The sequence below is a fragment of the Drosophila arizonae genome, chromosome X (assembly GCF_054131065.1).
Source record: "Drosophila arizonae isolate 15081-1271.41 chromosome X, UAZ_ARI_1.0, whole genome shotgun sequence".
NCBI lineage: Eukaryota > Metazoa > Arthropoda > Insecta > Diptera > Drosophilidae > Drosophila > Drosophila arizonae.
This window is the reverse complement of record NC_142927.1, coordinates 21,464,855-21,482,280: the sequence shown is the minus strand read 5'-3', so window position 1 is coordinate 21,482,280 and position 17,426 is coordinate 21,464,855. Positions and strand designations below refer to the sequence as shown.

Genomic DNA, 17,426 nt, shown 5'->3' with positions numbered 1-17,426 from the left:
AATGTAGGTGGAAAAAAAAAAACCAATACATTAATATATAATGAATATACCATAGAGAATATATTCAGCGGCAGATAAAGAAGGCGCAAATCAGTATATAAATACCTTAACTTCTTCTTCTCTCTTTTAACCATATGATATTCAGTGATATATACATATAATATGGATTATTTTAACACCCAATCATCAAGGCTATTCAAAACAGTCTCATATACAGTAGAGTCCGGTTATAACGACGCTCAAGGGAACATCGTTATACCTGGAAGACGCTATAACCATAGGGGTTTACTCATATACGTTTGTCTGGGGACCAGAATTTTCGTCGCACTATACAGCGGAGTCATTATAGCGGTATTCTATTGAATATCATTTTATTTTGAATGGAATCTATATTAAATCTGTCGATATGAAACTGGAAGCCTGAATTATTATATAACTTCTTCTTCTTGAGCTTCTACACACATATTATAAGGATCTCCTCCCATACATACGCTCTCAGCATTTTCTTTAGGCCTCTCGGTCGGCCGTCGCTGACACTGAAAAGTATTGCAAAGCGGCATTTCGAGTGTTAAATTGTTTCACAAATCACGTGACACTCAGCGTGGGGCGAGTGGCGGCCATATCGGCGCCCGCAAGGCCCAGGTCCAGCGTTGATAAACAAAGGAGAAAATAAACTTTAATGGCTCAGGCGGAGCCGAAGGGCCGAGGCAGAAAAATAAAGAGCGAAAAAAAATGTGTGTGTATATGTATAGAAAATATGAAACGAAACGAGCGAGCAAGAGGGAAAGAGAGAGAGAGAGAGAGAGAGAAAGGAAGAGGGAAAGGGAGAGGGAGAAGGAGAGCCATGAAATAAAATAACATAAAGCATATAAGCAAGATAGCTAAAAGGAAAAGGACCGTAATACACAACCACACACACACACACAGACACACACACACACACTCGTATCGCAAACACTTAAAGCACGAAGGAAAATTTTGAGAAAATCATCAAGATGAAGCTGAGCTGAGGAAGGGGGATGGTCAGCCGGCGCTTGGGTCGCGCATTCAGCTGCTTGTCGTCATTGTCGACGTCATTATAAGCATAATCTTTAATAAACGAGCGGGCGCCTGGGAGCACAGTGGTCGCCACGCTCCACGGTCCACGGTCCACGGTCCAGCCGCCGCGGGCAACTCTCAAGCGGCCGCAAATGAACGATGAGTGGGCAGTAGAGGGGGGCGAGTAGGAGGAGCATAGCTAAAAATATGAAGAGCGTGGCGTGGCGAGTGGTGCAGGCAGAGCGAAAACAGAGCGCGGCTTGGACGCTGTTTTCTGAAGTGAAGAAACTTTTAAATTCATTTAGACATAAGCAGCAGCTCTTTAAACTTCTCTCGTACGGCTCCTGGGCAGCTTGGCCGCCTTTCGCCCCCTGCCAGCCCCGGCCAGCCCCGGCCAGCTGCCGGCTGCATTCGGTGCTTATGCTAGCTCTTAAGGGGTTTCCAGCCTGTTTGCTTTGGCTCAGCGGCAGAGCGAGGCGTCTGCCCAGCTCAGCTCAGCTCAGCTCAGCTGCAAGTTCTTCGGCCCCGTTTGTCGGCCAAAGGAAACGTAATGTACACTAAATGGATATTTAATTACACTTTGCCCGGCTCGGCTGAGTGTGGCCCACACCTGCACCTGGCCAAGACCAGCTGGCCCGGCCCCGTTAAGTGGGCCGCTGCTGGGCCTTGCCGGGCTCTTAAATACTTATGAACTATGCTCCAAAGATTTACTATTTCCAGCGCTCCACACACACTAATTGAATTTCAAAGGCAATTTTATTGATTAACCAGAAACGAGAATTTTGCGTGCCTCTGATTCCCAAGGCTCACATGACGTATGCGCATTTTTATTTATTTTTTTTTTTTTTTAAATATTTGAATATTTTATTCCATTTATGTTGCAAGGTTCGGCTGGGCCAATGACTCGCCGTGCATTCATGCACATCCATTGGCAAGTATCTACAGAGACTTTAGTCAATGCAAAGCTGAATTTGTTTGCATAACGCTGCGTATACGCAATATTGGCAAATTTTCTAATATTCAATAATAATTTAATTGACAGCACTTGATGTGTGCATGTGTGTGTGAGAGAGAGGGAGAAACAGAGAGATAGATAAATAGATAGCGTGTTTATGCCTTCTTCTAATTTATTGCTATGCATATTACGCATACGCCTCGTGCAACGAATGCAATTTTAATAGATTTAGTGAAACAAAGTAAACTTTTCACTGCAGATTGATCAATCAATAAGTAGTAAATAATGTTAGAGTCACACAGCTTCGAAATTAATCTGTTGCCTGCATTGAAATTTTAATGAATTTTCGAAAGTCTTTCTCGATATATTGTGTGTGCGTGGCATGTATTTCATGTATCAAAGTTGCAATTAAATTGTAGAAAATTGCTGAGAAGCATGTGTGCGTGCTCGCCTTAGCGATGCCATCGATTTAAAGCCAATTTGCGTGGTAACAAGGGCCGCCCCAGCTGGCAGGCAGCTGTTCTTTGGACTATGGAAATGAAGTGCAAGGCTCGCAGACTTTGGTTTATGCTAAGGACTAACTGCAAAAACATATCTATGTGAGTGTGTGCCTGTGTCTGTGTGTGTGTGTGGCATGTAGCAGTTGTTGGCTTAAAAGTCCATCTCCCTCTCTCTATCTCTCTCTCTCTCTCTCTCTCTCTCTCTCTCTCTGTCTCTATCTATCTCTCTTGCTTTCTCTTTGATTGTCATTCCGGCAGTCAGTTAGCAGTGACTGCAGGAGAATAAGGACTCACTTGGCAGCAGCCACTTTTATGCATAGACAGTATTATTTATATATGTAGATGTGTACATGCCTGCAGACACAATGCTCGCACGTACACATCACAACGCAGGCAGCCAAGCAACCAGCCCGACAGGGAGACAGCCAGAGAGACAGTCAGTCATAGACATGCAAATCGAGTCAGTGCTCGTTGTCTTCATTGAAAGTTTAGATTCTTTTCTTATTAATATTTAAAAAGTTCGCAGCGAACCAGCAAATTGAAGCAGCCTGACGCACTGCGTCTTATAACACATTCAAAATATGCATCAGGCAGTCGGATTACAGCAGCAGAGAGTTTCTCAATTATTCTGGCTCAGCTCGAGTGCTTAAATATTACACTTAGCAAACAATAATTTGAGCTGCTACGAAAACATAGTTGAAATTATCAACTGTGCGGAGGGAGGCAGACGGAGTGGGAGAGTGAGAGAAGGAGAAGGAGAGATAGAGAGAGAACAAGAGTTAGAGAGAGAAGAAAGAAAGAGTTTAGATTATAAATTATTTTGAGTAAGGCAGAGAGGGAGAATATAGTTTAAATTACAGATTGTTGGGAGAGATATAGAAGGAGAGAATGAGAGGGAGAGTGAGGTAGAGAGAGACTGGGGCAGAGTTTAGATTATAAATTGCTTGGAGCAATAGATGGAGAGGGAGGCAGAGCGAAAGCGGAGGAATGAGAAAGGGAGAGTGAAAGACTTAGAGATTATAAATTGTTGGGAGAGAGGCAGAATTAGAGAGAGAGAGAGAGAGAGAAAGAGAGGATGAGAAAGAGAGAGAATCAGCTTAAGTAATAAATTCTTTGCAGAAAGACAGAATGTGAGTGAGAGATAGTGATAGAGGGAGAGACAAAGCTTATAATATAAATAGTTTGGAAAGCGGCAAAAAGAGACAGAGAGAGAGAGAGAGATAGACTTGAATTCAATTATAAATAGTTTGGTAAGAGCGAGAAGGAAACTGAGAAAGAGAGAGGATGCTACACACTCTGAGAGGGAGAGCGAGACAGAGGGACTCCCTTAAAATCTTGACTTCGTTTATTTTCCAGACCTTAGCTCAAAATATTTAATACGCCCGCAGGGCAGCCAAAAGTTACAGGTGTCAACTCGATTCAACTTTCGAGAGTCTTCTAGGCACTTCAATACATAACTTCTTCAATAACATTTTTTTACCTATGCAGTTTGATTTTTATTTGCATTTCTATTTCTCATTTTCCACATTTTTATTTTATTTTTTATATTCAAGCATAAAGTTTGAACGTAGCCCTTGTGCGTGCACTTGTCAGTCTCCATTTCTATTCTCCTGTTTTTCTTCCTTGAAACTCTGTCGACAACTGCAATGCATTGTGCCCATCTGACAGTAATACATACTTACACACACACACACACCCACACACAAGCATGTGTATTTACATGCTTACATTTCATACAAGCATAAGAAAATATTTGCACTTACATAGTTTTTGCGCTTCTCTCTCTCTCTCTCTCTCTCTCTCTCTCTCTCTCTCTCTCTCTCTCACTCTCACTCTGTTGTTCGCTTTTTTTCTGCCCCCTTTTTTCATATGCGCTTTACTTTTCAACTCGTGTGTACTTTTGTCTGGTTTCCTTTCCGTTTTGGGAGCTTGCTTTCTTAATTTTTCTATCTCTTTTGCCTGTTTTCGTTTCGCTTTGTCTTTGTTCCCCTTTGATGGCTGCCAAAGCGTAGAATTTTGTGTGCGTTTGCTTTGCAACATCTTTACACACACACACACACACACATACACACACGCATACACATATAGATATAAGCAGCAGCAAGAAGTTGAAGACAGAATTTGCATGCTTTAGGCAGCTGGAGCAGGCTGGAGCCAGCATTAACAGGGCCCTCAGCTCAGTTCTGGGCCAGCTTTAAGGAGAATCTTTAATTGTGGCCAGAAGCTGAAATTCACAGTTTGCAGAATTGAGCAGAAATGTTTCATCAATTTTGATTGTTCGACTCCTGTCGCTGAGCCTGTCAGCATTTTCCTTTCTGATTCAAGTCGATTTTCGGCGCTTTGTCAAATTTGCGTTGCTGATTGGCATTTAGCGATAAGCGGAATGGCAACGGCACTTGATAAGGCGCGCTGCCGCAGAAGGCGACAGAAAGAGAGGGCGCGAGGCACGAGACTCGGTTCGGCTGGCTGGGCTGGGAGGTCCTTTTATGAACTATGCAAAACATTTGCCAGCTAAGCCCCTGCAGCTAAGTTGTTCGCTTCTATTTACATTGTGTGCATATTTAAGCTCATTTCATTTGCGTTTCAATTTGTTAGGCAAACAGTAAAAGCAGCTCTGCACGCTGCAGGCTGGAACTATATGCTAAAATACACACAAGCACACGCACACACACGCACACACACACACACACATTCTCACTCACGCACACATATGCACTTTGACACTCAAGTCTGTGTGCGCAACTAATTATATATTAATTTGAGTGGGTTCAAGATGTGAAATCATGAAATAAGAGAGCTGGAAAAAGGCAAAAAAAAAAAAAAATGGAATTTAAATATGCAGTTATATTGTTTTGTAGGCTCAGCATCCATCTAGTAGATTGGATCTTGACTGATAGTCCATCAAATATCTCTTTGAACTCATAGTTGCGTCCTGTTCTACGGCTCCTGAAGCCATAGATGGCATCAGCGATAGTATCGATGGTCATTCATGTTTGCGATTGATCGATAAATTCAGTGCGATTGGTATGCCATCTCGATTTTCATATATCTTAATAGATAGCTGCAACAACTTTGTTTTAGGGATCTAAATTAAGCAAATTAAAATAGTATTTTGTATCTCGTAAATTTGCAGAAATTTTGTAATTTTTTAAAGATTTATTTTTATTTTATTTTTTTTTTTTTTTTATATATATGCATATTTCATTTTATTAAATTATTGATAATTATTTAATTTTTAAAATTGTATCGTACACTTTAGCTATTAAAATTTTAGCTGAAAACTTGAAGCTTTCCTTTGCTTTCCTTAAAAATTAACTGTACAACAAAGCGATGAAACTATCTGCAATATCGTTGGCTAAAAGTATAGATTAGATGGTTTTATAGTAGTACTCTAATATCCCGGAAATTATGTGTTCTGCTTCCACCCCCTTACGAAGGTATTAAAGACGTTTCTGTGGAAACCTTCTCACCTATTGACTGAAGATAAATATACTTCTATTGAGTGTAAGCTAATAAATAAATAAATATATATTTATTTTAATTTTAATTTTTTTTTATTATTATTATTTTAGTTAAAGAGGCTAAAAATAAAATAGAATCTTAAATTTCAATAGCTTAGCCTAGAAGCAGGCAATAGAAAACGTTAGCTTTAAGATCTTATGAGCGAATATGAATAGAATCAATAGTAGAAGCTTAAGAGCCACATATTTGGCCATAAGAACTAAATCAAAGGAAATAATCCAAATGCATATGTAATTCGATCTAATAACGATTCTAAGAGTCTATGAAAACGTCTTCAAAATAAGCACGAGCTGCACCTTTCTTGTTAGCATAGAGATTAATTAGCTTTCGGCTGGCATGAATACGATTTCACAGGCTTGAAGAAACTCAACTCAAACTGATGGGATTACATATTCATAAGCTTAGGCCTCAGCTCTTTCGCTTTTCGCTATAAATTCAAATGAAGTTTTTCCAAATTTTCAACGAATTCGCTTATTCGAAAAGGTGGTTTGCCCAGTCCAGGCCAGCTCGGAGATAGTTGATGTACGAAAGAAAAGTTTTCCTACAAAATATAGTAGCTGTATCCGGTTCAGCGAAGGGCAGCGAGGGTCTATATATGCGTGTGTGTGTGTGTGTGTGTGCGTGGGTGTGCATTGGGTAAGCCATTCGTGTAGTCGGCTTGGACATTTTGCAAATTTATTACATTGCACCGCCAAGTTTCGCGTGTTTCGTTTCGTGCGCCTACACTTCACTTAACGGCAACAGCAATGGCACCACCAGCACCACCACTCAATCAGTCAAAAACCGCCCACCCGCTGTGCACACAGCGTACCACGCGAATCCACGCGTTCAATCCGTTTTTTGGCCAGTCGCCAAGTGCAACTTTTGCACCTAAGAAAATGTGCAGCGCACCGCGGGCCACAATTTTTAATAAGTGCACCCCCAAAAAGTTGGCATCCACATTGGCGTTGCCATCGACAGAGGCAGCGGCAGCAGCAGCGGCGGCAGCAGCGACGTTGGCGTTGACAAGGCAAAATGCCAAATGCCGCGACTTAAAACGAAAACATCAACATTGCTGGCCATTGGCAGTCCTGCTGTCCTGGTGTCCTGCTGGCCCCGCTTTGCATCCGTATCAGCACAGCGAAAGAGAGAGAATGGTAGAGAGAGGGAGAAGGGCGAGAGAGAGCGAGTGAGTGCGGATTGTCCCTTCCAACATTTTCCTGGCCTTCCTTTTGATTTCACACGCTGCTCTGCAATTTTGCCTATGCTTCGGGAGCATTGACCGGCCACAAAATGCACCAGCACCCGCCCCGCACCCGCAGTCGGAGCACACAGCACCGACAGGCTCGACAAGCCCGGCAGAACCAGCACAGCCCCCTCCCCACCCCTCCCCATCCAACCCGCCCAGCCGAATGGCAGCCGCATCAGTTGGCCCAACGTTGCGTAATATACAAAAATCACAGGAGACTAAAAGTCGAAAAGCCAAAGAGCCCAAAGAGCCCAAAGAGCCCGAAGAGCTCGAAGAGAGGGCCACTTTTAAAGTTGATGTCTGATAAAATATAAATATATATATAGAATTTAAGGCACTTGCAGCAAAACCTTTCAAGCGCCACGAAATAATCTGAATAAATTAGTAATTAAATCAGAGCTGGCAACGGTGCGTATGATTTATATCTACATTGATTACGGATTAATAAACCAATCATAGCATCGATAAATAATTATTGCTATAAAATAGTAAAGTAGAAGCAGCAGCATGAATAAATTATATGAATTGAGGCGTAACACGCTGACAAGTGCTCAAATCAAATGTAATTTGAATAAATAACTCAATATTTACCAGATATTGAAATAACATCACGGTGAAATTGTAATTATGCTCAATGTTTGCTAATGATGACTTCTAGTCCATTGAAGTTGAAGCAAATGTAATTTAAAAATAAATGTGTAATTAAATATGCGAATTTTGTTGACATTTAAATGAAAAGTCAAATAACAATTTAAAATAAATATATATGAAATATATGTATGTACATGAATCTGTAAAGAGCTTACTTAATTGCTTTGAATAATTTAATATATTAAAACAAATAAAAAAAAGAAAATCAATATATATAAAGTAATAATTCAATATATTGAAAATTTATAAATACAAAATATTTAATATATGAAATAATAATAATTATATATATTAAAAAATTTTTAAATAAAAAGTATCAAATATAATCAATATTTAATAATAACAATTTAAAATATAAAGAATGCTTAAATAAAAAATATTAAATATTAATTATTATGATATAATATAATATTAATAATAATTTGATATAATAAAGATGTTAAGAAAAAAATATTGACTATGTTTAAAATAATATTAAATTAATATGTTACGAAACATTAGAAAAAAAAACAAGATATTTAATTTTAAATAATTGAAATAAAAAGTATGTGATATAATAAATTTTTAATAATAACAATTTAAAATATAAAAATGTTTAAATACAAAATATTTAATATTGAGATATAATATAATATTAATAATAATTTGATATATTAAAGATGTAAAAAAAATGTTAACTATGATGTAAAAAAAATATTAACTAAAAAAAAAAGATACTTAATTTTAAAAAATTAAAAAAATATTTAATAATACATTTTTAATTTATAAAATTATTTCAAGGAATTAAAAAAAAAAAACGATTTGCTGATTCATGAATTTATTGCATTAAATTCAGTTCGCCCTTTCATGAATGTTTAAAAAAGTCTCCCAAGCAACTTCTCTCTGCAACTTTGTTCAAATAAATATTTTTTTTTAAATCAATTTGAATGAAACTATAATTAAATTGAAGTATAGGCAACATTGATGCACGGCTTCCTGTTTACCTAATTTAATATAAGACGAATTATTGATTTATTTAATGTGTTATAGAAACATAGCTGCTTACCTAATTTATTTATTTAAAGTCAAATCAGAGTATTTTTTAAAGCTTCAATTTCGAGTCTCACTCTATTTGTTTTTGTTGTTGTTGTTGTTGTGTATTTATTTCTATAATATTCGCGCTGAACAGCATTGAGAGTTTCATTTATTCGCGGTTTACGTTGATTAAGTCAAAGTAAATACGAAAGCTACGGTCCTTGCTCTGGCTTCCAGCGCCATCAGCTCCTCCTCCTCCGAGCACCACCTGGCACCTTTGGCTGTGGATGGAGGCAGGGAGGGAGGTAGGGAGGCAGGGAACCGTTTTCAATTGCTTTTCATGTGCGTTGAGACGCAAAAGTCAAAGCTTTGGGTTCAATGAATGCTGAGAGCTGCCGCCGTGAACTTTAAGCGAGCCAAGCCGCAGGAGCGGAGGGGGTGGACTAGGGTCTGGGGGGGCCTGGTGGCTGAGGGTGGGTCAACAGCCAGCCGGCTAGATTAGTGAACGAGTGATAAATCTTTATCACTTATTCAACAAACAGCGCCCAGTGCCGGCTAAATTGATTAATTGCGCAAATAAACGCGCGACGAGTCGAGTCGAGACGCGTCTCATCTTCACTTATCTCAATTCGTCGGCACTCAGCACTCAGAGCGGCTCTCACAACATTTGCCGCGGGCCCTTTAGGCCAACAACTTGGCCACAAATCAAAGTAGCCCCGCGGACTGACTAAACGCTGACAACTCTCGTCACGTGCCGCACAACGGAAATAATTTATCAAAGTGGGTTTATATTAAATAATGACTAGATGACACCAATAACGATGCCCATAGCCAGCCGGCATAATTAGTATACATTCTGTGAGCGCGAGAGAGTGGAGGGGGGATTACGAGTGCAAATTAAAAAACGACAGAAATAGATTATTGATGGGACGACGCTCTTTTGACTGGATTGAATTGGGTTGGGTTGGGTTGGGCTGGGCTGGGGGGTAATATTAAGGAATTACATTTCAGACACTTGTAAGGTCTGTTGTCTTCTTCTTCTACATCATCATCTTGTTGTTGTTGTTGTTGTTGCCTGTTGGCCAGTAAATATTTACATTGGCCTAAACCAATTACGAGCGCACGCCCCCAAAAATGGGAGAAAAACCAGAATAAAAACCATTTAGTTGGCCAGGCTCAAAGGGAAATTATGTGCACAACTGGCAAAGCGCTTTTCATTTTATTTTATTTTTTTTTTCTCTTCTTTTTCTTGTTTTTTGTTAATTAACTCAGCTAAAAGTGCGCTAAACAAATTGCAAGGGGTATCTTTTTGTTTTTCTTCTTCGTCTGCTTTTTTTTTTGCTTATTTTTTGCGGCTCTTAAAAAGTTATGAACGCTTAGCGGAAAAATTTTAAAACCTTCCGAGATAATTAACCAAAGCATAAGCCCATTTTCCGAGTATTTGAGTAGGCCAACAAAAACGTCGCATACATGAACAGCGCCTTACGGAGGAACTGTCTGCGATGTCAACTCTGTGTGTGTGTTTGTGTGGGTGGATGGAGAGAGCGAGAGTGAGAAAGAGAGAAAGAGAGAGAGAGAGAGTGCTCAACTAAGTGATATCCTGTAATAGGCTTGGGTATATGTAGGTGTGGTATATTGCTCTGAATCTCAATTATATATTTCTTGTTATGAATAGAGTCCAATGACAATTGAGCATTTGAAAATATATGATGAGTCGGACTTGCAGATACCCTGTACGCAGACATCCTTTAAGGCGCTTAGAATATTACCTGAACAGTGAGTAGATTCAAAGCCAAATCAATATTGACTTCAACTGTACTCATGGTACTACGAATAGCGCCACACGACGCAAGACCTGAGGATACCCTGTACTACGATATGTGCTATAACCCTTGGTATAATACATATTCCTCAACTATAAAGTTGAACTATGAAGAGAACTTAATGGCCTCTGTTTATCATAGAACAGGCAGGACTTTAAGATACCCTGTACTATGCGATACTATATTAAGAATAAAATAACAAATCGAATTCAAGCCAAATTGTGTAGAGACTTAAATGTATATTTCATACCTGAATAAAAACAGAAGAGAAGAGCGTAATGGAATAAATGAAGAATTAATAGATACCCTATATGAGGATATCCTTAAAAGCTTTCAGAATAATACTTAAACCATAAGCAGATTCAAAGTCAAGTTTACTTGAGTCTTCAATGTATATTTAATATAAACTATGCAGATACCCTGTAATAAGATCGCCTAAAATAAGTTTAAGAATAATAAATCTACCTAGACTGGAGTTTAATTCATTTTAGAGCAGATTGATTTGAACTGCAAATTGCGTATATCTAGCCGATCTTAGATCACTTATATAACCTCACACACAACATACCCGGTACTCTGATGTCTGTGCTCAAGAGGTATTCTAAACAGGAAGTGCTCAATGCTCATTGGGATTTTTTGCAAACGTTTTGATTATAGACTTGAAGTGCGAACAGATTACTGAAACCGATTTTCGTAGTCAATGGCTGTACGCACATCAACACATACACACACACACACACACAATAGACCATATGCGTATACACTTCCTTGATCCGGCTTGTTGGCAGTCGTCCGTGAAACGTCAAGTCAATATACAAAAAAAAAAAAAAAAAAAAAAAAAAAAAAAAAAAATTAACAAAAAAAAAATATATTGCGAGGCTTTGGCATTCAGTCTGTTTAGTAGGTGCTATAATACAATCAGCCGAATCAGACAGGCGACGAAACGTGGCCACATTAAGCAGGTGAGTGTTGACACGCCCACTCACACACACACAGACACACACACATGCAGACGCACGCACGCACACGCATACTCGTGCAGTAAAACGCGAGACGGGCGCATTATGCAAAACTTTTTAAAAGTCAGGCAGAAAAATGTTTTTTAAACGCTAAATTACTTTTGAATGGCAGCCGGGCGGGCAGCACTGTTGATATGGGCGTGGCGGCAACGTCACAATTTCATTTGTGCTTCCTCATCCACCGCGACCACGCCCCCATTTGCCCCTAGCTACCCAGCCACCCACCTAGTCTTGCGCCCCAGCTTTTGTGGGTATATTTGTGTGTGTGTGTGTGTGTCTGTGTGTGTATGTGTGTGTGGGCACATTTTTTAGCGTTACGTCTGAAGAGCGGAAATACTTATCCCAACACTTGAGCATCATGTGCTGCCGACGCAACGTCGACTGCGCTATGTGCTGCCAGCAAAAAAAAAGCTAAGAAAGGCTAAAATTTGTCCAGCTGACTATGAAATGCTCTTTCTCTGAACAAATTGGAGAATGTTTGAGTAATGTCTGAGTGGAGTTTTCGAGCTGAATTTGCAGGTGCTTTTATTGTATTATTATTATTATTTATATTATTATTATATATAATTTTATTTTATATATTATTATTATAATTATTATTGTAATAATATATTTTTTGTAATATTATATTATTCTGATTTATTTTAATCTTTGCTTGTTTAACTTCTTCACGTTCTTTTCTCTCTTCCTCTGAATCTGATCTTTTCTTGAATTAATATCATATCCCCTCTTCCCCCTCAGCACCCAATGCTTTCGGCTTTGCCAAGCGGATGGCGAAAAGGCTTATACTCCTGCTGGGCGCTGCCAAACTTGCATAACTGTGCCACGCAGTCTCCGCGCTGTGTCTTAGCCGCAAGCGTCTAAGGTCGCAGCAGCACTCGGCCAGGGGGCGGGGCGGGCGTGGCAGAGCCGTGTAGGTGTTTTGAATGTTTAGCTCAAGTGGCTTTTTAAAACATATTCTATGCTAATTAAGGGCCTGCGCTTGGGGCAGGTGGCGGCACGGGACGTGTGGGGCGTGTGGGGGCAGGGTGGGCGTGTGTGGGGCCATGGCTTAAATGAGTTGTCGTCGTGGACGTTGTTGTTTGCCTTTGATAAGCAAAGATTGCTGGCAGCCAATGTCATCAATGGTGGGCTGGGGGTGGTTGGGTGCTTGGGTGGTTTACGGGGTGGGTGGCCTCCATTGCGTAATCCTTAAAGTTGAATTTCTGTTCACAGGCTGCCATCGAGCGCCAGCCAGGCCAATTTAATTAACGAATTAACAAAGCCAGAAGTTTTTGCGGCTTTTTTAAGTGATTTCGGTTTCGGCTTCAGCGTCCTCATCAGGGTCTAGACTGCGGCGCCCAATTATTTTGCGGCCTTGTTGTGCATAATTGAATTATTGCCATATGCAAAGCCAAAAATAAAGGATAAAGCCAAGCCCACAACACTGACTACCTCCCTCTCTCTCTCTCCCACTCTCTCTCTCTCTCTTTTCCACTCTCGCTACTATTCAGTGTGACCCAAGCAGAGCCCAGCCCAAAAAACAGCCCCAAAAATCAACCCCAAACGACAGCGGACAGACGACGACGAGGCGACAAAGTTTTCTCTTGTGGCTTTTTATATTTTGGCGGCTTTTGCTTGTTAAATAAATCAAAGTCGACAAAGCTCAAATAAAAATAAGAAAATCAAAACTAAGCCCCAGTAAAAGGCAAAGGCAAAGACAAAGACAAAAGGCGCTCAACTCAGCCCGAAAGGGCGCCAATAAATTGAATTATAAATTTAATTGAGAATTGGCTTTGCCCCAGCCCCCACTTGACGCATTAACATTAACGAGTCTTACAAATGTTACCCTGCTCCGACAGCTCCATCAACATTCCGACACATTAAATAGACAGGAATGTTCACGCTTTGAGCTAGAGACGGACTGCGGTACGCATTCTATATGGCTTGTAATATATCGAAAAATATCTTGTTTCGATTTCGAGAGACTCTAGCCTGGCTGGAAATTCCGGGTATTGCTGCCTAGATCAGAACTAGAGAAAATGCTGAATACCCATCCGCTTAATTTTAGTATTACTCTATTAAATTTGTATTTTCATTCTTTAGAGTTTCGAATTATTTTAAAATTAAGACTAACTTAAAAATTAGGCATTGGTAACTGCAGTCTCTATCAATTCCATCTGTAATAGATTCTTAAATTGAGCTTATATGTGTTCTCATTCCGCTCAGTTCTATCAGCCGCCGTATGCCAATATCCTGAAGCTCTGCCTTTATCTAAATGATCTCGTTAGCTTTATCCGTATTTATTACACTCTCAAATCTCGTTCTTTTCCTCAGATATTTGCTGCACGAATGTTCTATATATATGAGACATATATTTGATTAATTTTAATGTAGCTTAAGCTCCTTCAAAGGTAGCAGAAGCATTTTGTTATAACATTTTATTAAAAATTAATTAATAAATTTAAAAATGCAAGAACAAAAATTGTCAATTTTATCATAAAAAAAATGCAAATAAACATCTAAAAAAAAATAAAATAAAAATAAAAAAAAAAATTAATAAAAAACAAGTAAGAACGTTGCAGTCGGGCGTTACCGACTGCGGAATACTCATTCACATCCCATCAACAATTTAATAGTTAAGTTTCGTTCTAATACTGTAGAATATACAGGTTTTTCCGATTTGCCACGCCCCAACTGGGCGTAGACACCTCATTTTTGGTCAGTTTTTAGAAAGAGATAACGTTACCCTAACTGCAAAGTTTGAATGCTTACCCTAAAAAAATGTGAAAATTACAGGGTATTTTTCGATATGCCACGCCCCTAAAGAGGCGTAAAAATTATTTTTGGGGAATCGATAGAGGAGGCTACCAGTAACTCAACTATCCAAATTTGAAGCTTCTAGCTATTATACTTTAGGAGATATAAACTTTTGCGGTTTGCCACGCCCCCTGTGGGCGGACATATATCCGACAAAACTTTTTGGTCTTGGGTGATCAGTCCGAGTATATATACAAAATTTGAGGTCTTTGCCATCAATAGTGTCCAAAATATAGGAAAATTTAAAAAATCACTATATCTTCAGGTCCGATTTGCCACGCCCCCAACGGGCGTAGACTTATAATTTATCTTCAGACTTTATAGAATCATACCATTAGCTGACGTGCAAAATTTCAGCATTCTAGGTTTACAACTTTAGGAGATACAGTTTTATCCGATTTGCCACGCCCCCAATGGGCGTAGATATATCCGCCATAGCTCGTGATCTTGGGTGGTCAACGCGGACCTACATACCAAGTTTCAGCTTTCTAGCTCTTCAACAAACATGATTTCTGGTATATCGGAAAATGCATTTTCCGATTTGCCACGCCCCTAGTGGGCGGATCGGGAAAATTTTAACACTTTATAAATCGGAGATATACACGAGTATGTGTTCCAAATTTCAAGTCTCTAGCTTCAATAGCGCCGAAATAGATTGCGTTCATACGGACAGACGGACAGACGGACGGACGGACAGACGGACAGACGGACAGACGGACGGACAGCAAGACGGACATTGCACAAAACCAATATACTGATTCACTTTCGTGAATGAGTATAATAAATAAATAAAAAATAACAGTATTAAATTGACAGTATAACATTTGCTTAATAAAATATACAAATTTTAAATAAAAATATAGTAGAACAGGGTTCGTAGTAGGTTAGTTCGGATCAAACCTTGAAATCTTGAATACGGCAAGTGTGGAGTAGTTTTATTTAACTCTCTAAAAATACTCTTCACACTCTTTCACGCACTTGCTAATCAAACAATTCCTCTCGAGTTGCCCTGACTTAGGAGCTGACTTATTTCTACTCTGGTCGACAGATCATGGATTGAACTAGTTGCAATCCCTGCACCAGCTCCAGATTCGCAAAATCTCTTTGTTGATCTGTGTTGACCTAATCTGTGCTGCAGGTTGCCATGGGGGCGTCCCCACATTCTAGTGGCCTTCAGAGCTGTGCCATCAGCAGCGTCGCTCCGCTGGCGGCTATTAGCTTCGAGCTATGGGCCGAGTCAAGAGCCCCATTGGAGTTAAGTGAGCAGCACAAATGGTGGCTCAGCTCACGCCTGACCACCTATATTTCCCACACATTCGACCCGCGGCATCTCCATACAAAGCATCTCACAAGACATACGGCATAGCCTGCCCTGCAGCGGTCTGCGGTTGTTTGGGCCGGGGCGTGCCATCGGCTGCCTCCCAAAATGCTCCAAGCCACAAGGCATTTGCCTCAGTAATACAAAATGGCCCAAGCCACTCGACAAGGCTAATGCGACTTTATGGCATCATAAACCAGCCCCTTAAAAGTGTCAAAACAAATCTTTTTTATGAAGAAAAAAAATATATATATACACATAAGTAAAAAATATATATATATATATATATATGAATATATATAGAGAAAAAAATCTATATGTATATATCCTAGCAAATATTTTTACTTGAAATTCAAATCAGAGCAAAGAATTTATCAAACTCAGTTACTGAGTTATACTCATTCACGAAAATGAAAAGAGTATATTGGTTTTATGCAACTTCCGTCTTGCAATCTGTCGGCCCGTTCGCCTGAGCGTATGAATGATCAGAAAGACTTTAAATTAAGAGTACATGCTTATATGCTTATATTCCGTATAGCTTTGACTTAAAAGGTTTCAAGGTTTTCGTGATCTGCAAATTGGAATATTCCTTTCTCATTTCATTTGCGGTATATAAGAGTCAAGGGTAATTCAAGAGTTGCTAGAGATTTGAAATTTGTAGTATATACTCGCATTGAGAACATAAGCTCAAGGAGATATGATTGTTATGTCTACGTCCAGTAGGGGCGTGGTAAATCGGGTATAACTGTATTTGTTTAACTGTAGTTGGCAAGTCGTTCAATATTCTTACTGCTAATATCCGGTAATGATTTGCACAATCATTAGACATATACACCAAATGGGGGCGTGGCAAGTCGAAAAATGGATATGTCAGTATTTTTTTCGTGACAGAGTATTCAGCAGTCAGTATGTTTTATAGCTAAGCCATTTGCTTCTTATTTGCTGTTAAAATTTAAATGAGTTCACGTAAAATTAAAGTGAGTTCAATTCGTATAAATATCAAGCTGAAACATTGATAAAATTGTAAATCGATTAATTCTGATGGAAATCGATAGTTTTTCTTATAGATTAAAATGAAGTAATTAATATGATTATTAATCGAGAAGCAGACCCTTGCTGCAACTCAATAAATTATTCGCGTTTATATATACACATTTCAAATGTTTCAGATATATTCGTATTACTACACATTTATTATGATATCGGTTTAGGTGTAGATATACAAGACATCGTCATGCATTGCTACAGCTTGGTAACATTTCTCTTTACTTACACACACATGCTGAACAGACTATGTGGAAGCCGTTGCTTTAGGGGGCAGAGAAAGAGTGAGAGAGAGAGAGAGAGAGAGAGAGGATGAGGGAATGATTTATAGATGTGAAAGAGAGATAGCGATGCTGGGTGGGCGAGAGGTGGGTGGGTCGGGTGGTTTGAATTGACGTACCGTTTCGGCTGAACAATCTTTCGTTCGTTGTTGCGTATGGAGGCGTTTGGACCGTATCGTCCGAGCAATGCGCTCTGGGATTGAGAGATGCCACCGGCGGCACTGGCGCTGGCCG

The 17,426-nt window shown here is 39.5% G+C and overlaps 1 protein-coding gene across 27 annotated transcripts in view; it reads right to left on the bottom strand.

Moving 5' to 3' along the window:
* The window catches only part of shakB (Innexin family member shaking B), a 202,736-nt gene that overhangs the window by 51,961 nt on the left and 133,349 nt on the right, over positions 1-17,426 (bottom strand). For 22 of the 27 annotated variants that reach the window (XM_089475059.1, XM_089475073.1, XM_089475060.1 and 19 more), the window contains one exon: positions 17,312-17,426. This exon is cut by the window's right edge and continues 765 nt beyond it. The exons of the other annotated variants lie outside the window; for them this stretch is intronic. In XM_089475059.1, the coding sequence (XP_089331185.1) occupies positions 17,312-17,426 (115 nt within the window). The remainder of the gene's footprint in view (positions 1-17,311) is intronic. 27 annotated transcript variants of the gene reach the window in all.